The following is a 21,963-nucleotide window of genomic DNA, read 5'->3' on the forward strand; positions in this document are numbered from 1 at the left end:
AACCTCACACTGCTCATACAGGCCCATGGCTGCAGCCTGTCCAGGGTCCCTCCTGCTGCGTCTGTCCCTCAGACGTTTCAACCCCACCACCCAGCTTGATGTCACCTAGACACTGAGAGTTCACTTGATTCCTCTTGTCCATGTCACCAACAAGGTTCACCACCACCAGGATCCCAGTGTGGAGCAGAAGATATGTGCCACACCCCCAGCATGACAAAACACTGGCCACACCAACACTGGGACAAGTGCCAGCAGGGACAGCTGGCATGGTGGACACCCACCACAGCTTGCAGTCCAACCTTTTTCTGGTGTTGGCACTGTGTAACTTGAGCCTGGACCTTGGACTCTGGCACCATGACCAACCTGTGGCTAGAAATATCACCACCCCTTGGCACTTCAGCTCCAAACAAGGGTTTCAGGAGCAGGAAGGGGAAGGACACCCAGCCCCAATCCAGCAGCTCCTGTGTGCTTCCTGCTGATTCATCCTGGGGCTTTTGTGTAAAGCCTGACTTGAGGTCCCACCTTAGGAAAGGTGAGAAACACCCTCAACAGGCCCCTCAGACCTTCAACTCAGAAATGGAGCTCACCTCCACCTCAAGACATTTCATGAACAGAAGGAAAAGAAATATCCCAAACTGACAAGCACACCCTCTGGAGAAGTTGGACCTGCCAGAGAAAATCATCAGTCCATTTGCAGGTCCAATCTTGATCTTTATTAGTTACAGTTTGAGGAGACACTTGTTAACACTTCTAGATCTTGTTGAAAGCAGCAATGTCCACGCTCTGCACCTGCAAGGGAACAAAAGCAGCATCCAGTGGTCACCAAGGTGGCTTTGGACATTTAAAACCAGAGAAAGCACATCAAGGATGTCTTCAAAACCATGCTCAAAGAGACTGAGCATGGCCCAGGTCCTGGGTGCAGCACTGGGGGCCCTCACTCCAAGAAGGACATTGAAGGGCTGGAACATGGCCAGAGAAGGGCAATAAAGCTGATGAAGGGTCTGGAGAACTTGTGAGGAGCACCTGAGGGACCTGGGGTTATTCACCCTGGAGAAAACTAGGCTGAGGGGAGACCTGGCTCTCTACAACTCTCTGAAAGAGGTTGGAGACAGGTGGGGGTTGGTCTTTTCCATCAAGGAACAAGTGATAGGACAAGAGGAAATGGCCTCAAGTTGCACCAGGGGAGGTTTAGGTTGGACATGAGGAGCAATTTCTTCATGGAAAGGATTGTCAAGGCTTGGCCCAGGCTGCCCAGGGCAGTGGTGGAGTCCCCATCCCTGGAGGGCCATAGAGATGTGGTGCTGAGGGTGATAGTTTGGTGGTGACCTGGCAGTACTGGGTTAACCTTTGCATTCAAATCTTAAAGGTCTTTGCTAACCAAACAATTCCATGATTCTATGAAGCCTTCACAGTCCACCCTATGAAACTCCTAGGAACATTTAAAGCTCCTGTTTTACTCCAAATGTAACCAAAGATCAGGCAAAGGTGGTCAAGAACAAGAAGTCTCTGGCCTCCTGCTCTCCCAACAAGACTGGGAGTGTTACTGGCACAGAGCTGGAGCTCCATAGAAGGAGGAAGGATGGAGATGGAGACATCTCCGGGGTTAAACCCTTGTCTCAGCAGACAGCATCAGCTTCATCTACAACTCCCAAGTGTACCAAAAAAGGTACACGATTAGAAACTACCCCATGGGTCAGTTGTCACCCAGCTAGACCAAAACTTACATAGTCTTCAAACTTGGTGATCTCCTCCTCCAGGATGTCCGTCCCCACTTTGTCATCCTCCACCACACACTGGATTTGGAGCTTCTTAATGCCATAACCCACGGGCACCAGTTTGGAGGCTCCCCACACCAGCCCGTCCATGTGGACAGACCGGACACACTCCTCCATCTTGGCCATGTCAGTCTCATCATCCCACTGCAAAAGGGGCAAGTGTGAACTTGAGAGGTGTCCTGGGGGTCACCAACAACCCCAAGAGATTCCTAGTGACTCCTAACTCAATGTTCCTCCTGTTGCAGCTCCGATTCTGCTCCTCTGCTCTGCTGATGCCCCACCTAGGGCCAGGTCTGGAGTCCTCAGCACAGCAGCGACAGGGACCTGTTGGAGTGGGGCCAGAGGAGCCCACAGCAATATTGTCCTGGAAGCCCTCTGCTGTTAGACCAGGCTTAGAGAGTTAGGGGTGTTCAGCCTAGAGAAGTGAAGGCTCCAGGAAGCCCTCCTGGTGACCTTCCAGGACTTAAAGGGTGCTACAGGAGAAATGCGAGGGGACTCTTGGTCAGGGGGTATAGTGGTAGGACAATGGGTGATGGTTTTAAACTGGAAGAGGGAGATTTGGATGAGACTTACAAAAATTCTTCACTATGAGCGTGAGGAGACATCAGAACAGGTTGTCCAGAGAGGTGGTGGAACCATTCCAGGTCATGTCGGACAGAGCTCTGAACAACCTGCTCTAGTTGCTCACTGCACTGGCTTTGGACTAGATGATCTTTGAAGGTCCCTCCCAGCCCAAACCAATACATGATTCTAATTCTGGAGGTCCTATCTCCAGCAGTCCCTTCAGCCTCACTCAGGAGCTAACCCCCACTTGATCCACTTACTGGTTTGACATCCAGAAGGATAGAAGACTTGGCAATCAGACCAGGTTTCTTGGCCTTCTTCTCTGCGTACTGACGCAGTCTCTCCTCCCGGACTTTGGCAGCCTCTTGGTCTTCCTCTTCATCATCGCTACCAAAAAGGTCAATATCATCATCACCATCTTCCTCTGCAGCAGCTGGCTCAGCTTTCTTTGCAGGTGAAGCTGATGGGAGCTCCACTTTCTTGGAGGGAACACTGAAGGGTTCCACTTTCTTCAGTTGAGTGAGGCGGATTCAAGTTCACATGAAGGAAAAAGAGAAGATGAACCTAAATCAGAGCAGATCTCAAGCTCAAAGTCTACATTGCTCAAGGCATTGAGCATGGCCCACACCATGTGATTTGGGTGAAGAATCATCTCCTGACCATCAAAGTAGGACATTTGACCAGATGGACCTTTGAAGTGGCCCACCATGGCCATACTTACAGTCCTAGAGTGAACACCACCCACCATGCAGCCAAGAGCTGATCCTTCTCTACAGGGCTCAGGTCATCTAGATCAGAAATCTGAGCAGGACAGCAGTTGAGGACACAACCAAGTGTCTGCCCCAGCCTGGAGGGGCTTACACATTCTGTAGGCTCACTGCCAAGACCACCATCTTCTAACCTACAACAAGAATCAAACCCTAAACTTCTACAGATCTGCACCAGCTCTCTCCACCTGAAGTCTCCAACTTTGCTGGTCTCAGGGCAGAAGACTCCCAAAAGCACATGTAAAAAGGAAAGATGACAAGGCAGCTGCCAAAACTGCTGGAGAACCTACAAACTCATCCTGACTGTGAGCATCTCTCCATCTTCAGACAGCCACAGACCTCAGGAGACCTGGCACTTGGTGAAGCATTCAAGAACATCATCTTGCCAAGGCTTACCTGGGTTGGAGGAACTGGTGAGGGCTGGTGGGAGGTAGATGACTTTTCCAGAGCGTTCAGGCGACTTTCCAACTTGAACATGGCCATCTGAAGGTCTGAAACAACTGTGAGAAGAGAAGAGGAGAAGGAGAACCTTATCTTGTAGGCTCTGCACCAGCTTTAACATCAGGACAAAGCTGCTCCTGCTCAAAAGTGGGCTTTAAAACCACGAGCTGCTGCACTTGAAAAGAAGTCTACAAAGGCCTGATCAGACCTTCCTCCCACCACGATCTCAGCTGCCAACAGATCAAGATTCTCTAACTTACCACTGCGAAGGTTCTGATTTTCTGCCTCCAGGTGGGAAATTCTGGCCAGGAGTTCATTATGGTCACCAGCAGACCCAGCAGAGGTTGTGTTGGTGCTCTGGAACAAGGAAAATCAAGATGAAACTCATCTCTTCACCTGCTGCCAGAGCTTGGTGAGGTTTAGTGAAGCTGAATCATGCCTCCAGGGAAGGAGAACATTTGAGAGCCAATCTAAACACTGACAATCTAGGAATGAGGACAGTCACCTACAGGAGCCTGGACAATCACCTACAGGAGCCTGGACAATCACCTACAGGAGCCTGGACAATCACCTACAGGAGCCTGGACAATAGGACATCCACATCTTCTCTAAAGGCTGTATAAAAAGCTCTACAGAATAAAGCATGGAAGGTATCTCAAGAACCTTCAGCTGGCACTGATGAAGGACATGGCAGTGATGAAGGATAAAGTCATTCTTTGAAGGCTCAGGTCACAGACTGCAACTAAACACACAAAGTGTGACCCTAAACCTCTTAAATGTGACATCTGCTCTCCTCTGGAGACAAGCTGAGGGACAGAGCACAGAAGTCACCCACCTAATGTCACTATGGAAGCTGGAACTTCCATTGCTACACTTCCACTTTCCCCCAGCCCAGGTTCAAGTCCTCTCAGAACAACTTAACCCTGCTTCCAGACATCCTGAAGGAGAAATGAGATCCACCTTCCAAAGTATTTAACAGTCAATAAAAAGGGGAGGGTTTGGTTTCAAAGGAGGCCTCAAATTGGCCAAGGGAGGGGGGAAAAAAAAAAAAAAAAAAAGAGGTCTTCAGGCTGTGTCCTGAAGACAATGGAGGAACTGACGAGGTGTCAAGAAATAACTAACCCCCTGTCAGTGGATGGAATGATAGTGGGGTCCTTGGCTTTGGAGATCTCAGCAGTCACTCAAGATGGAAGATGAGGGTGAAGAAAAAGAATATATGGCACATGGAAAGAAGGTTGGAAGATGCCAAGCTCAGGAGCATACACAGGACAAGAAGGTCAGAGACCCTTCTCCACCCACTCAAAAAGTGGCAAGGGGCAGAGGTCAGATGCAGCATGAGATCAACCTCCAATGCAACCACTGAGGTAGAGCAGGCTCAGGGATGTGAGTGGAGATCTGCAGCTCTTGGACAAGCTGCAGGATCTAAATGTCCTGCTAGATGATCCTGCTAAGGGACATGGTTTAGCACCAGACTTGGTGGATAATGGTTGGACTCGATGATCTTAAAGGTCTTTTCCAACCCAAATGATTCTGTTCTCTGATTCCGTTACATAGAGCTAGCCTCAGCCATGTGCCCAAGGGAGTTCTCATCAAAGGGAAGGAGAACTTGGTCCATCTCTCCAAGGCAGGGCTGTCCTTGCTCTACACCATCCTCTCAAAGCACACAACCAGCTCCATCCACGCTTGGTTGACTTACAGTTGAGCGGCCTCCTGACTGCCTCTTCTGACGGGCAGAAGGAGCTTCTTTGCTACGAGGAGGACCTGTCTTCTGCTGCAAAGGGCAAGAGGGTTGGGGGGCGTTTGGGTGAACATGGAAGATAGCAAAGGATTCCACTCATGCTGGAAGAGCTCGAGTTCAGGCAGCAGATCCACATGCAGGACAGGTTGTCAAGCAACGAGATGCAGCTTCACACCAAGCACACACCAACCACAGCCTGCACAGAAACATCTAACGGTGAACTGGGCCATCTGCTGGGGACACAGCTCGGTGCCTGCAGCAAGGTCACACAGCTGGGTGGCAGGACCACAGGGAGATGTCTAGAGCATGGTCTCAGCCATCTCCTCATCGGTAAAACCCGAGGTGAAGCAGATTCATGCATTCCTGTGCCACAAACTGTGGTCTCGGATGGTTCTCCTGTAATCCCAGAATCCTAACATGGTGAGGGGTGAAGGGGCCTCTGGAGATCATCCAGCCCAACCTTCCTGGCTAAAGCAGGTTGGCCAAGATCGCAGTCTCCAGGTGGGCTTGGAATCTCTCCAGAGGAGACTCCACCTCTCTGGACAGCTCCTTCCAAGGCTCTCAACCCTCAAAGCCAAGATGTTTCTCCTCATGAAACCTCCTGAGTTCACTTTGTGCCCATTGCCCCTTGTCCTGTCACTGGGCACCACTGAGAAGAGCCTGGCCCTCTCCTTCAACTCCACCCTTTAGACAGTGATGAGCACTGAGAAGATCTAACACCTGACAGATGAAGAAACATATGCAAGGTTGCCAAGCCCTTAACAAGCCCCAAACCACCACCTGCTGGAGGAGCAAAACAACATAATATTGGCCTGCACTGAGACCTTGGTGAAACCTCTTCCATCCTCACTTGCACCACCACAAACATAGGTTGCTAGCACCACCAGGACTATCCCTCAGGACACCAAGGAGACGAATGAAAGCTCAGATGAACTGGGTGCATGCCTGACCTCTTCTTCTTCTAGTTACATCACCAGGACTAAGGTAATTCAGGGAGAAGTGAATTCTGGTCATTGAGTCATCAAAAGGTTTTGGGTTGGAAGGGACCTTCAAAGATTACCTAATCCAACCCCTCTGCATTGAGCAGGGCTCAGAGCCACAAACAACCTGACCTGAAATGGTTCCAGGGATGGGCCATCTCCCACCTCTCTGGGCAACCTGGGCCAGGGTCTTATCACCCCCATCATGAAAAATTGCTTCCTTCTCTCCAGTATCATCTCCCTTTTTGGTTTCAAGCCATCACCCTTGGTCCTGCCACAACAGGACCTGCTCAGAAGTCTGTCTCCATCTTTCTCATAGCTCCCTTTAAGTCCTGAAAGGCTACCAGAAGGTCTCCACAGAGCCTTCTCTTCTCCAGGCTGAAAAACTGAAAACCCAACTCTCTCACAGCCTGGCCTCACACCAGAGGGCTTCCAGCCCCCTAATCATCTTCATGGCCTCTTCCAGACCTGCTCAAGGAGGTCCTTCTTGTGTAGGGAACCCCAGCACTGCAGGTGGGGTCTCAGCAGAGCACAGCAGAGGGGCAGAATCCCCTCCCTCCACCATCTACCCACCCTGCTGGGTATCCAGCCCAGGACACAATTGGCTCTGGGCTGGCAGCACACAGTGCTGGCTCACCTCCAGCTTTTCACCCACCAGCAGACCCAGGTCCTTTTCCACAGGGCTGTTCTCCAGCCCCTCATTCCCCAGACTAGATGAATACCAAGGATCCATGTGCAGGACCTTGCTCTTAGCCTTGTTGAACCTCATGAGGTTCATAGGCCCACTTCTCCCATCCAGGTCCCTCTGGATGGATCCCATCCCACATGTTAACAACCTTAGATCCAAAGAAGCATTCATGATCAAGCAGATGTCAACTGGAGAGGCTGTCTGAAGCAGAGATGACCATGCAAAGCAAGATGGAAGTATGTGCAAATAAATGTTTCCAGCATCAGAGAGCTTTGTAACCTCCTTCAGGAGTTCCCAGCCATCTCCTCAACCCTTCTCTAAGCTCCTACACAGGTTTAAGAACAAAGCAGATCTGGAACCAGCCCTGGATGAATTCCAGAGTAAATAAAGGCAGCAATCTTCTACCTCCCCATCTTCTAAGAGTTAACTCTTCAGTTCTTAGGTCTCCAAGCTCCTGATGCATATTTGGGTGGAAGGAAAGACTGTCCTGACTCCAAAACCACACTTCTCCATTTTTCTGTCCATCAGACAGCACAAATTTGCCTTTCTGAAGCAAAAAACCCAAATTTAAGCATGTCCTCAAGTCAAGCCTGCTCTGTGTTGCCCAGCAGAAAAGGACCTGGGAGTGCTGGCTGAAGATGACCCAGTATGCACCCAGGTGGCCAAGAAGGCCACCAGCATCCTGTGTTGGGATCAGCAATAGCTTGACCCACAGGAATAGGGCAGAAATTGTCCCCCTGGGGTGGGCAATGGTGAGGCCAAACCTCAAATCCTGGGCTGTTTTGAAGCCCTCATTCCAAGCAGGACACTGAGGGGCTGGAGCAGGTCTAGAGAAGGGCAACGGAACTGATGAGGGGTCTGGAGAACAGGTCTGGTGAGGAGCAGCTGAGGCACCTGGGGTTATTCAGCCTGGAGAAGAGGAGGCTGAGGGGAAACCTTCTGGCTCTCTACAACTCAGTGAAAGGAGGCTGGAGCCAGGTGGGGTTGGTCTCTTCCATCAAGGAACAAGTGATAGGACAAGAAGAAATGGCCTCAAGTTGCACCAGGGGAGGTTTAGGTGGACTCAAGGAACAATTTCTACATGGAAAGGGTTGTCAAGGCCTGGCCCAGGCTGCCCAGGGCAGTGGGAGAGTCCCACCCCTGGAAGGCTTTCAAAGCCCTGCAGATGTGGTGCTGAGGGCAGTGGTTTGGTGGTGACCTGGCAGTGCTGGGTTGATGTTGGACTCTATGATTTTAAAGGTCTTTTCCAACCTAAAGGATTCTGTGATAGGGTTGTCCAAGGTAACAGTGATCCTTCAGAAACACAAACTACAAACTGATGCCTCCAGCTTGTTTCTCAACACCTCTGTCCTAACCTGACCCAGAAGATCTGACCATGGTTTACTGAGGTTTTCAATCCTCAAGCCCACCAAGCTTTCCTCACAGGAACAAAACATAAACCCCAGAAGATTAACTTTTGTGCCAAGAGTTTTCCAGCCCTGTCTGGGACAGGGATTCATTTACCTACATATTTTTGCCTTACTCAAAATCTTTGAGAAGCTGCTGGTCCCCTACTGAAAGGCCAAAGAGTTCACATTTCAGCTTAAAATGAGCCAGTTCAGGAACACCTTCAGCTGTTGGCTGAAATAAGGAACTAGGATTAGAAAGCTGTCAGATGTTTTCCTCCTCAACAATATTTTGGGTTGGTTTTCCTGTTACTAAGTTGTCCCAACCTTCCCCTGAGTCCTCTGCTGTAATTCTGGGATCACCAAAGCAAACTTAATCCTTTCTCACTACCCTTTGGTCAAATTTACCCTCATCTCCCTGCACCCACTTCCAAATTTCTTCTTGGATTACTCACTGGAAGAGCTGCAGAAGTTTGTGTCAAGTTCAGTGAGGCCACCAGGGGGAAAGAAATGAACCAAACTCCTTCACGTTCACCCCAAAAATACCATGTTAGCCCTTTCTGCTGGTGTTAAGGAGGGGGATGAAACGTTCCCCTTGAGAAAAGCTCCATCTCCTAGTTTTGTCCTGCTCTAGATGAGGGTGTTAAATGCCCCAAGAGGAACCAAATCACTCCAGGTGAAGGATGGAGGCCCTCAGATGGAAGATCTGTGCAGCAGTTTCACTGCAGAGTTAAGAAATCAAGACACATGGGCTAAATTCTGTGAGTTTTCTTCACCAGTAAACCCACTTTGGGACACGCTTGGGCTGCACAAAATCACCTCCAAAAAGCCTATTTCTCAACTTTCAGAAGATGGTGAGGACTTCAAGCAAGCAGCCAGGCTGAATTCCCTGGATGCAACAGATGGGAGGTACCATTTTTAGCACAGACCCTAAAACTGAAAGCATCCCCAGGAAACAGAAGGTGGCAGCTGAGTGTAACCCAATAGAGATATCCACCTGTGCTGGCAGCTCAGGGGTTTTGCTGCCCCAGGGAGGTTACTTGAGACTTGGGGGAACATCCAAGGCCAGGCTGGGTGAGGCCTTGAGCAACCTGGTCTAGTGGAAGGTGTCCCTGCCCATGGTGAGAGGGTTGGAACATGAAATCCTTAAGGTCCCTTCCAACCCAAAGCATTCTGATTTCACCAGGAGGAACAAAAAAAGAAAAGAAAAAAAGGGAAAAAAAATAAAGGGGGACACAAAAATAAAGGGGGACACAAAAATAAAGGGGGACACAAAAATAAAGGGGGACACAAAAATAAAGGGGGACACAAAATAAAGGGGGACACAAAATAAAGGGGGACACAAAATAAAGGGGGACACAAAATAAAGGGGGACACAAAATGGAAAAACAAGAAAAATTGGGAAAAATTAAAAATAAAAAAATTAAAATACATTTAAAAATAAAAACAAAAAAGGAAAAATAAAAATAAAGAAAAAAGAAAACTAGAGAGAGAAAAATAATGGGGGAAAAACAAAAAAAAAAAAAAGAAAATTTCAGGGCAATTAAAAAAGAAAACTAAAGAAAAAAGGCCCCAAAGGAATGGAGAGCTGGAGGGATCTGCAAGCCAAACCCAGTGAGTGTGCAGAAGCCCCCAGCAAGCAGCATGCTGATGATGGGATGGAGCCCTGCTGACGGGCACAGCGCTGCACACCTCCATCTGCTCTTGGCTACAAAACTGAGAAGCCAACACGATCAGATCTCTCCAGGTGGTGGTGGTCAACAAACAAGCAGGGTTTGGCTTGTTTTTTTTTCCTGTGAGATGCCATCAGAGCTAAAAATGGTTGCAAGGCAGCCAGCTGGTTGGAGAGCTTTGGTACTCACTCCGGCCAGCGATTTCTGGATATTCTCCCTGGCTCTGGCAATGTCGCGGAGGATGGTGCTGGCTCCGTTCTCCTGCAAACAGTGCAGAAAGAACCAAGATTTGGGTAAAAAAAGTTTAAAAATAGGAAACAGATAAAACTATTTAAAAAGAAAAAAAAAGGGTAAGAACAAAAAGGGGAAGGGGGGATCCTTCCTACTGGAAAGATTGGTTCTAAAGCAGCAGCAAGCGCAGCCCCTGGTGAGATCAGGGCCACGTGTGCGTGATCATCCAAGTCAAGGAGCTTTGGAATTCTCTTTCTGATCAGTCTGAAGGGTTTTAGAAAGCTGCCAGGCAAGCAGAAGGTTGGAGTCACATCAGTGTTCCCTCAAGATTTCCATGAGGTAGCCCTTTTTGGTTGTCATTGTACTCAGGTGAGAAGTGACAGCCCTGACTGAAGGCTTCATGACCCAGAGGATGGAGCACAAGGAGGTTTTTTTAGCCTAGATTGGAAGATTCCCTTCCTAGGGCACAAATTCCCCACTTCCATAATCCATTCACTCCTCGCCTCTACCAGACTGGAACCCTACAAGCAATATCTGAGACATCAAACTGCCTGCAAGCCCCAAAGAGACCACAGAAGATGAACAACCTGCCCACATTCACTTCTGAGTTACAGGAAAGGTTTTAAGGAGCTTGGATTTCCCCACCCCCCCACCCCCTTGGAGAATTGGCTGAGAAACTGCTGCAGAATCTCCCCTCCAAGACCCTTCACATCACCTCTCAAAGGCAGGTGTCCCAGGTGATGTTGACAACAGCCAAGAGTGTGCCTAGAAGCTCTGACTTCAGCAAAAAGCTTCTTCAACACTTGCACCACAGCCATTTCAAACTCTAAGCAGCTTTTTAGACAAGCACCCAGACAAAGAAGCAATTAACAGCTCTTGACAGGGCAGGAAGAGGTCATCAGAGCTCTCAAGCTTTCAATCATCATTTGGGGCTGAAAGTAAATCTTGAATGACTTCAGCTGCTCCCCACAACTCACCACTGCTGTGGTGCAATCATCTGCAGGAGCACACTAATGACTTCAGGGGTACAAAGAGAGAAACATCATTCCTGTGGGATTTTTGGAGCCACGGTGCATCTCTTCAAGCATCATGTCATGTACATCCCTCAAGGAAAGCTTAACTGCTCCAAAATGGCAGCAAGACATCATCTTCCTTGGGGCTGGGTGGATTCTTTGCTCAGCCCAGTCAGCAAAACCACAGACTTCATGGCTTTTCATTGGGCTCCTGCTAGACCACAGAGAGCATGATGCCCTCCTACAGCAATCTGAAAAGATTAAGAGTAGCTGCTGCAACCTACTCTCATTGTTAGAAGGGCATCTGATCTCTCCTGAACACAGGAGAAGGTTCTCCACAGGTCAAAAATGGTCTTTTAAAAGGCAAAAAGGGTCAGAAGTAAGGGGTAAACTCCGAGAGCTCCAGAGAGGACTCCCACACTTGGAAAAGCAGCACCATGAGGGAAAGAGTGCACGTCCAGGTGGATCACGTCCTTCAACCTGCTGTGTACCAGCTCCTAAAGGTCCAGCCCCCTGCTAACACCCACCTGAGCAGCAGCATTTACCTGCTGGCGTGAGGAGCCCCCGACCGGCCCGTTCATCTGCTCGTAGAACCTCCTCTCGGCATCGTCGTACTTGTACTTCTCAAACCAGATCTTCTCCTGCATGAAGTATTCAACTGCCATCTTTCTGCAGAAAGGAAGAACAAAAGCCACCCAAAGTGAGGTCCTAGAAGGTGAAGAGTTTGTAACGGGCTCCTCAGAAGAGCTTTCTTCGCCCACAGAACTCTGCCTGCAGCTCTCTGCTTGGTCTCCCGCTCCAGAGGAAAGCTTTAAGTCATCAGGATCCTCTTAAGAAAGCAGGAAAAGTCTAATCACCCACCCATCTGCCCAGCCTGACCCCACACCAAGAGGGGATGGGATAAATCGCCTCCTCTGCACCTTCTTCCACAAGTTCTTCCACTGCTAAGAAAGATGAGGCCTCCAGGAGCACAGATACACAACCCAACTTACAACAGCACCACCACTAACAGTCCAAGAGCCCTTTAGGAAGCTGCAGCAACTGCTGGGGATCAAAATTACCAGCAACGTGATGCTTGCAAGGGACAGACACATGCCATGATACCAAGGAACAGCATCAACCACCTTGTGAAATGGTCCACATTGCTGTTCTTCAGTGCAGCAGCTTCCAAAGGTTTCATTTCTTAGCTTGAAGGCCTCACAATCATCATGGGGAAAGAGGATGTGCCCTTGTTTCAAGCCAGGGGACAACTACAGCACCAGCATCGGTTTGAGGAGCTGAGGAGAGCAGGGATATGAAACCACCACCAGGTTCCACCACCACCCAACACGGAGAGAGCATCAGCAACCCACAAACTCTTCCTTTACCAGCTCCAAACCCCACAGCTCTGCAGTAAAACGCTTCCAGGGGCCAACAGACAAACCTATTGCAAAACCAGCACCATCTCATCCACAAGAGAGCAGAGGCCACCATAGGTCCTCCATGCTGAAGCCATTCCCAGTACCCAACCCTTCAAACCTTGCTTGAGCTGCCAACCAGCATCATGAATAAGGAATCCCACTTACAGACAAACTTAGGCCAAGCATCCGACACCACCACAAGGACTTTCCTAGGGAGGAGTGATCCAGTATCTAAGTTCTGTCCAACTCAAGAGAAGATTATCCCAGGCAGGACAAGGTGAAAGACGTGTCCTCTAAAGCTTCTCTAGAAGGATCTTAAAAGCTTCCCCCAACAAATCCTAGGACACACCTCAAGGATCAGAAGTGTCTTGTCCCCAAATCAACAGCAGCTTCCAGACCAAATGATCTAACTAGAAGGTCAGCCTCCTCCTGCAATGAGGCAAATACAGTGCATGCTCCTGCCCCAAACTGGACTTGCATCGGGACCAGCATCTCCAAGCTGTATACTGGGGGCGATGCTCAATGTAGTCACCTCCGGCATGGAGCTCAAGGGACAAGGAAGTGCTTGGAAAAAATGGGGAGAAATTCCTTCAGAGAATCAGTTCCCTGAAGGACCTCATGGTCTTTTAAGAAAATGACCCAGCAAAGCCACTTTTGTCTTCTCCAAGACAAAAGGAGCAGGTTCCCCCCATGCAAAGAGAAGGTCAAACCTCAGCTCACTTCCCAGCCCAGACTTTAAACCATCATTCCTCAGGAGCAGCTTCTCCCAGTTTCTCTGCCCACAGTCAGGCTCCTCAGCTCTGGAGCAACATCTCCCTACAGTTTGATGCTGGCTCCTGTCTTCTACACACACAGAATTCCTTCAGCTCAATCCTGACCCAGGGGGGTTTGGATAAGAATAAACCTCTCCTACTTCATTTCTGGTGCAGGGACGCTTGAAGCATGAGTAGCTGGTTGGGAAGGGTTTCCTACTGCAGACTCCTGCTTCTCCAAACTCTCTCCTGCTCTGGACATCTTCAGAGCTTCAGCTGCATAGTATCGTGACTCAGCACTGTCATACGTCATCTTATTAAGCCACACAGTCTCACTGCCCTCATGCAGAAAAAAGCAGGTGGGTGAAGGTTGCTCAACACCAGGAAGCATGTTGGTGGCCATCTCCATGGGTTTGATGCTTGTTTGCTTCCCAGCACCGTGGTTCTTCTTATCCTCAGGGTGGTTCTTCAACGCTTCAGGGCAGCTGTGCTGCTGCTGCCTGCCTTTGCGCGATGGGTGACCATCAAACATGTTCTCATAGAAGCTCTTCTCAGCATCATCATAGAGAGGTTTCTCCAACCAGACCTCAGACATGAGAGCCTGCAAGCTTGAAATCTGGGGTTTACCATTTACTGTCTGGTGGACAGAGCCAGGCAAGCTGGGAACAAAGGGAACAGCAGAATCAGAGACGGCATCTGCAGCCACGCTTGGTGTAGCAGGAGTTGGCAGGGCTGTGACATAGCCCTCATCTGGTGTTCTCAGCCCAATGTTGCCACCCTTTGAGCACACTGAGGGGATAGTGAGGACGTTTGGAGGAAGAAAGAACTGAGATTTCTCAATAAACATCGTCTCAGCCTTATCAAAGTCAAGCTTGTTGACCCAGACCCCCTGAACGAGATGGTGGCACGCAGACAAAGTACCATGGGAGCAGAACAAGGCTGATGAAATCATCCTGGGTTTGGGAAGATCTTGGACAGCTTTTGACCTGGCCACTAAAGGAGACTGCTGAGGAGTTGGTGAAATCTCAGGTGCCTCCTGGAGCTGAGACTCAGCTATTTTTGTCCTGTAGAGGGTCTCAGCACGGTCATAGAAAGGTTTGTCAAACCACACATGGTCAGCTAACAACCCACTTAGAACAGAGTCTAACTTGGAGGCCAGGGGTTTGGCTTTTGGAGAACGCCTCCGTTTCCTTTGTTTCTTCCCATTCCTTGCTCTTTTCAGGTCTCCCTTGGACTCGCTTTCACCAGAGTCATCATTGCAGACCCCGTTCACAGCCTCAACCTCTGGACACTCCTCAGGGGCCATGGCAGCCACGGTGGCTTCCCTCTCACAATGCGGCCGCTCGGCTTCGGCGTATTTGTGGTTGTCTGCCCACACCTTTTCTGCAGGGCAGGGAGGCTTCCTGGTCCTCATCCTCCAAAGAGTGGCAGCATTAAGAGATAAGCACAACAATGTAGTTGCAGCAGGACTCAAGACAGCAAGGGCATGCAGTAGACATCACAGAAGCATCTTGGTTGGAAAAGACCTTTGAGATCAAATCCAACCATTAACCCACCACTGCCAGGCCACCACCAAACCATCCTTCATTCAAGAGAGTCAGAAGCCATCATTTATCACAGAAAAGAGCCAAAGCTCTCCCCAGACTCTTCTTTTGTTATAAATTTTAATTCAAAGAGTTAAGCTGCCTAAAAATGTCCCAATTTCTGAAGGCAAAACAACCTTCCTAAAATACTTATAATCATCAAGTGGTTTGGAAGAGACCTTTAAAGGTCATGCAGTCCAACACCCCTGCAGTCAGCAGGGACAGCATAAAGTTCAACAAACCCAAGTGCAGGGTCCAGAAGCTGGGAAAGAACAACCCCCTGCACCAGTACAGGTGAGGGGTGACCTGCTGGAATGCAGCTCTGCAGAGAAGGACCTGGGAGTGCTGGTGGACAAGTTCACCATAAGCCAGCAATGTGCCCTGGTGGTCAAGGAGGCCAATGGTCTCTTGGGGTGTATGACAAAGTGTGGCCAGCAGGTCAAGAGACGTTCTCCTCCCACTCTACTCTGCCCTAGTGAGGCCACCACTGCGAAACAGCATCCAGTTCTGGGGTCCCCAGTTCAAGAGACAGGGAACTACTGAAGAGAGTCCAGTGGAGGCTCTGAAGATTTTGAGAGGCCTGAAGCATCTCTGTGAGGAGGAAAGGCTGAGAGCCCTGGGGCTGATGAGCCTGAAGAAGAGCAGTCTGAGAGGGGATCTGATCAGTGCTCAGCAAGAGCTAAAGGGTGGGGGGCGAGAGGGTAAGACCAGACTCTTTTCAGTGGTGCCCTGCAACAGGACAAGGGACAATGGGCACAAACTGGAACCCAGAAGGTTCCATCAGGAGAAACCTCTTTGCTGTGAGTGTTCTGGAGCCTTGGACCAGGCTGCCCAGAGATGTTGTGGAATCTCCTTCTCTGGAGAGATTCTAAACCCATGTGGGCATTGTGATGCTGGGCAACCTGCTGTAGGTGACTGTACTTGAGCAGGCAGTGTTGGTCTGGGTGAGCTCCAGAGGTCCCTTCCAATGCCAGCCATGCTGGGATTCTGTGATCTGCAACTAGATCAGGTTGCTCAGAGCCACAACCAACCTCACTTGGAATGGTTCCAGGGATGGGGCATCTATCACTGTTCTGGGCAGCCTGGGCCAGGGTCTTACCACCCTCACAGTGAAGAATTTCTTCCTTCTCTCCAGTCTAAATCTGTCTGGTTTAGTTTGAAACCATCACCCCTTGTCCTGTCACAACAGGCCCCTTCTGTTCTGTTATCAGGAGGCTCTCCCAGATTAAAGCATTGTCTTGACCCCAAGTGAGAGAGAGCTGAACTGAACAGATGAAGCTGTCATGTTTGACTTATTTCCAGTGGAAACTAGAAAGCTCTGCAATGATCTGTCTACCAAGTGTCGGATCAGTGACCTCTAATCTTCCAGAGGGTGCAAAACCCACCCACAGCAACTAAGGAGTACTTACTTTTGGAGCTCCTATGCCAGCGTTAAGAAAAGAGAGACAGTGAGAGATAAGTTTCCAGTTCTAGAGACCAACAGCCATCTGTTATCAGATAATTAACTCCCCTCCCCATGCATAATACATTTAATTACACTTACACCATTCCAGAACGACCTTACCTTCACCAACCAGCACCAGAGATGCTCAAATATACTTTTATTTTTAAATAACAAGCAATACAAAAATAAAGATCCAAAAAGGGATTGACCCATCAGGGCAGGGAGCCAGTCCCACAAGCTCCAAGCTTGCCACAGCAACATTGGTGGTGAAAAAGCAAAGCTCAGGTTGCTCAGTTTCAGGTAACCAAAGAGCAAAAGCAAAAAATTCTGAAAATGTAACAATTATGAGGTCAAATAATTAATTCACAGACTGATTCGTACAACACTGTGAAGGAAACAGAAATAAACCACTAAAACCAATACTCAGCCCACTGATTTTTCAGGAGAAGCAGCAAGACAAGATGTGAAATTCTCCCTCCGAGGAGAATTTAGGACTCAGAGCTGCACCTGTGAAGCTTGATGAGATGCAGCTTCTCAGGTCACCAATCCAACACGACACAATAAAAGAGGCATTTCAGGAAGCAACACAAATCCCCAAAGCCAAAGCAGCTACAAACGTTCCTCCCATCCAACCTGGCTCAGGGGAACTCAATGTGGTGTTTTAACAAAGATTACAACCAGAGAAAAAACATCATAAAGGGATTTTACCCCAAGAGTTTGCCAGCCAAAGGATTTTACCCCGAGGATTTGCCAATAAAAGGACTTTTCTCCAAGAATTTACCAAGATCACCTTCCCATAAGCCCAAGATACTTCCAGCACCTTTTTGTTCCCATGAGGAGCCAAACTTGATGCCTAATTATACTAAAGAGCAGATTTTCACTGAAGTACACAAACAAAAATTGAAAAGAAAAGGTTATTTCCACTCTGTGTTCCTAAGTAGTCCCAGAAGAAGCTGGGAAAAGGCATTCAGAATGATTTTAATTACAAAAACCAGGAAATAATGCCAACCATTAATACCAGAGCACCACCAGTTCTCCCAGCATGACTCCAGAGACAAGACACAAGCTCCCAAGTATAATGAGAAAAGGGAAGTTTACCTGATCTGACAAAGTTTGGAGGGACAAATTCACCTCCTGAGAGGTTCTGGAAGGGATTTAAACTGAGTTGAATCTGCTCTACTTTACACAGCTTGGAAAAATTAGAGCACAGAAACTGGAGCTGAACTCAGAGACCTTCTAGTCTGAGCTCAAAATGAAGGTGACACAAGGAGACTCATTTCTCACCCTCAAACCACTCCTGAGACCACTCTCACCCTCTGCCCAGTAACCTGTTGAAGTGAGGCAGTTTTTCATTCAATCATAAAGTCTTTTTAGCACAAAGATACATTAGTATTTGGAGACAGAGGCAGAAGACCTTGTTTAAAAAGTCTTTCAAGCACAGAAATCTGTGAATGAAGCAGAAAAAAATGCAAAAAGAGCTTTTGCTGCATCCAGAGACCAGTTCATGTGTTCCCAGGCCAACTTTGCTTCTCCAGTGACAGTGCAGACAATCTACTGGGTGTTTTCCAAAGCATGAAGCCACTGGAAAAGCAAAAATTGTTATTAGTAATTATATATGCCAAAGAGTCAATTAAAGAATCACAGGTCAATGTTTAGGCTTCCCATGGACTGTTTTTAAAAGGGTTTAGAAAAGCCTGGAAAAAAAAAGAATTTTTAATGGTGGCTACTGCTTCAGAGCTTTGCTGGTGGTTTCATGACCATATCCTGGCTAATTCAAGCCAGAACTAAACTGTTCTGCACTTCCAGCACTGCAGGGAAATGCACCAAGTTAAAAATAGGCAGGGAAAAGGTCCCTGTTGTTGGGCTGGAAATCCACAAATGAGCTGTTTTGGCTGCTTTATTCCCTCAAGTCCATACAACAAGAGAGTTACATCGCCCAAGGCTACAGCCAACACAAAGAAAATTAATTCCACATATTGGTTTAATAGAAGTAACATTTTTACCCATGACTGAATTGAGAGGGTTGTAAAATAAAAAATTAAAATCTGGGGGCAAATCAGGTTATAAATGTTTGTCACAGCCTCCTGAAGATCTAAATGCCATCAGTCCCCACACTGGGACTGTGGGGATTTTTCACCTCAGCCTCATGCCAGGCTGACCTGTCAGCTCCCAACAAGTCAGGCAGCACCAGTTTTAAAGCAGCTCTCCTAGAAATCACTTAAAGTTTGATGTGGCTTTAAATATTTCCAGCAGGTTTGAAAGCAGCAGATCTCACCCATCAGGGATTTCTGGAGATATTTGACAGCTGCTTTCTGCTTGAAACCAAGAATTATGGTCATACTTCAACTCCTTTCTTCTGAAGAAGCATCAAAAAATTTGGTGGCACTGGGGGATATGGGGTGGTGATGTCCTGGGGCAGCTTGTTTTGGTTTGACCTCCCAAAAGCCAGGCAGGCAAATCCTGATTTCTGCAGCAATTAAACCAACACTGGGTTCTCCCTATGAGAGATTCTATCTCAGTTCTCCATCTGCTTGCTTACATGCCCTGAAACAGCTGCGTGTGACCAGGCCAACCTGATTTTATATTTAGTACTCTTGTCCCCTCATGTCATGCCACCCTCCTCACCAGAAGCTCACGAACAGCAGCAGCCAGAAAAACACAGAGTAGAACACCCAGAAAGGGCCCATTTCATGTCAAAAGAGAGGAGAAAGATTCACAAGCACCAGCCTAAAGTCTGCCACACAAGAAATGTTTCTCCTAAGGAAAAAAGCTGCTCCCAGAGGAAAAAAAAAAAAGCTTGTCCTAAGGAAAAAAGGCCTCCCCTGATGAAAAAGCTTCTCCCAGGGAAAAAAGCAGCTTCTCTTCCCCAAACTGCTGCTGCCAGAATCTTACACAGAAGCAAGACCCATTTTATCTAGGAATTTTGGCACCAGTTAGACACAGCTGCTTCATTCCCACCTTCTCAGCAACAAAGAAAAGGCATCAAACCCCTCCCTGCCTCCTCCTTTTTTCTCCTTTTGGTGATTCAGAATGAGAAGAAGCAAGACTGGTTTCACACCAGAGGGTCTGATGAAGCTGAAGGGAGCAAATCCACCTCCTCCTCCTCAACACTTGAGTCAAGACAGGCAGCTAATGCCAAAGAAAATATTAATGCTGATGTAGTTTTGCCTTTCTGCTGGTTTGGCTCTCCCCCAGCTCATGAGATGGTGGAGGACACAGGCAGAAAATGGACAACCTTCATCACAAATCTCCACACTAACCTTTAGCTAGGGAAAACACGATGACTCCCCACCTCAAACACCTTAAAAATTACTTTGCTTTTTTTTGCTCCAAGCAACAATTCTGCTGCTTGCTAATGAAAAATAATCAAGGACAGGGGGAAAATCAGCAGTATGGAAAGACAGGAAAGAAGTCACCTTCAGGAGACAAAGCAAAGTGGTTGAGAACAAATAGAGTAGGTGAAGAGGAAAAAAGACAGCATTACCTGCAAGGTCAGGGAGAAAAGAGGGCACACCTAGAAAAGGAGAGGGGAGAATTACAGCCACACAACCCCGAGAAGTTATTTTCTCCTCCACATGACAGGACTGTGAACATCAGATAACAATCAATTCTAAAACATCCACCATCTAGATGCAGAAGAACAAATCCATAAATCAATGGGAACACCAGGAGGGGAGGCAATGACAGCCTGCAGCAGCCTCACAAACTTCAGGGAGTGCTGGAATCCTTCACACATACCCCGCAGAGAGCACATCTGCAGCCTCCACATAGCTCCTCCTCTCCATTTCCCAAATATAGTTGTGAAGCAGACACCTCCTGAGCCAACTAGAAACAAAAAAAGGAAAAACAGGAAGAGGAGGACAGGCTGCAAGGTTACAGGAGGCTGGGAACACCGGGACATGGAAAAGTGAGATGAAAGAGCTCAGGTGCATCTACAGTGGAAGGACAGGATAACGAGGGAGGCTCAAAAGCTCCCAGCTCCACATCAAACTTGCAAAGAGGCAGCTAAAGGTGCTGAGCCATGGGCTGGATGAGGCCACTGCTTTAGTTACAGAGGGCTCTGTGCCAGGAGCTTCCTTTTGCAGCAGGTGACTCGACAAGAAACCTTTGCCAAGATGAGGAATGGGAACAAGAGCAGATCTCCTGAGGCATCCAGATCTACTGAGTCCCCTAAATTCCCCTCCCTATCAGGGTAAGAATCACACAGCCCTCCAGACTTGAAAGGGTGAGGCTCCATATAGCAAGGACATCCCCAAAACCAGCATCCCAAAAGAGAGGAAACTTGGGCCCCTCCCAAAAGGGAGACCTCTAGCATCAGCCCATCCAGTTGTTACATCAGTAACTAGGGGCACTTAAAGCTACCTACTTAAGAGCCTGCAAAAGGGAAGCAGCCCCACAGAGAAAAAACCCTACAACCCCCCTTCCCTAAGCCTAGAAGGAGAAAAAGGATCTCCCAGTTAATGAGGGGTCCCTCCACATCCTCCTTTCTCGGCGTGTAAAGGCCCACAGGGAATGGAGAGGGCCTTCCACAATCCCCTTCCCGTACCCATTAAAGGACCAACGAGATCGTGGGGTGCATGGAAGGAGGCTTTTGAGCGGGGAAAAATCATTCCAAAGTCCAAGTACACCCTAAGCCCTCTCCCTCGGGATTCTGAGTGGAAGAGACACAGATGATGGGAAGAGGTAGCACCCCGTAAAGAAGGAGGAGCAACACAGACGATGGGGGACCCCCCACAACCTCCATTCCTTTTGTAAGAGAGGAAGAGACTTCCAAGAGACTCCCACATATAACGAAGGTTCCCCACACTCCTCCCCCTCTTCCAACCACCGCGCTAAGGTAGAACCCCAAATCCTCCTTCCAAAGCCTTTAAGCAGGAAGGGACCCCAAAGGGAATGGTCGTAACCCCCTTCCTAGGGACTGTGAGAGCACAAACAGAGCCTACGGGAGTTTGGAGCCCCCAACCCCTTTGGCAGAGGGGGAAAGACCCGCAGAGACCACGAGGGGCCCTCCCCAGCTCTGTAAGAGGAACAATGGACCCTAGAGACGTCCGGAACCCTCTTAAGAGGGTGAGGAGGAGCCCAGGGAGGGTGAGCCCGGTGAAGGGGCAGCCGCACTCACCGGCAGCGCTGGGCCCAGCACAGGCCTCAGGCCTCTCCGCTCCGCTCAGCCTCCACCAGGCAAAGGGAGGCAGCGCGCAGCGTGCAGGGGGTTGTGGGAGCGGCACGAACCACTCGGAACGGACACGGGCTGGGGAAGAGGTGGAGAAAAATATGTATGGGGAGGGAGAAAACGCGCTGCACTCACAGCACCAACTTCCTTTCCATCCTCTCATTTTTGACTTCTCTATAGTGGAACAACACAGCATGGTGAAGTGAGATGAAAAGGAGGGAAGGGAGGAAAGTGGGGGGAAGCAAGGAGGTTCCCCCCTCTTTTCAAAGTAGTACAACCCAGGGGCCATAGCGGAGCAGCGCGGACGAGTCTAAGTGGGTAACAGGAAGGGGAAGAAGCAGGTTGAACTAATGGGGATC

At 48.8% G+C, this 21,963-nt stretch overlaps 1 protein-coding gene across 3 annotated transcripts; it reads right to left on the reverse strand.

The window, feature by feature from the left end:
• Positions 1-678: 678 nt before the first annotated feature.
• Positions 679-21,593, reverse strand: EEF1D (eukaryotic translation elongation factor 1 delta). Of its 3 annotated transcripts, XM_054385626.1 has the most exons (9): positions 21,554-21,593; positions 11,801-11,924; positions 10,201-10,272; positions 5,244-5,318; positions 3,808-3,904; positions 3,503-3,606; positions 2,600-2,848; positions 1,725-1,919; positions 679-789 (listed from the first exon to the last, which is right to left on the reverse strand). In XM_054385626.1, exons 2-9 carry the CDS (start codon positions 11,918-11,920, stop codon positions 751-753), a joined length of 951 nt encoding a protein of 316 aa, XP_054241601.1. In that variant the 5' UTR covers positions 11,921-11,924; positions 21,554-21,593; the 3' UTR covers positions 679-750. The 3 variants fall into 3 exon arrangements, with proteins under 3 accessions (XP_054241601.1, XP_054241602.1, XP_054241603.1); XM_054385627.1 differs by lacking the exon at positions 10,201-10,272; XM_054385628.1 differs by lacking the exons at positions 5,244-5,318; positions 10,201-10,272.
• Between the last annotated feature and the right edge of the window lie 370 nt (positions 21,594-21,963).

This window comes from Indicator indicator, chromosome 12, assembly GCF_027791375.1.
Source record: "Indicator indicator isolate 239-I01 chromosome 12, UM_Iind_1.1, whole genome shotgun sequence".
Taxonomy (NCBI): Eukaryota; Metazoa; Chordata; class Aves; order Piciformes; family Indicatoridae; genus Indicator; species Indicator indicator.

Excerpts from the sequence above, each read along its gene's own strand:
- EEF1D (XM_054385626.1), bottom strand. The coding sequence starts at position 11,920 with ATGGCAGTTGAATACTTCATGCAGGAGAAGATCTGGTTTGAGAAGTAC. Across the intron at positions 10,273-11,800 it reads GGGGCTCCTCACGCCAGCAG|GAGAACGGAGCCAGCACCAT; the intron begins GTAAATGCTGCT and ends CACTGTTTGCAG. Across the intron at positions 790-1,724 it reads TCACCAAGTTTGAAGACTAT|GTGCAGAGCGTGGACATTGC; the intron begins GTAAGTTTTGGT and ends GTTCCCTTGCAG.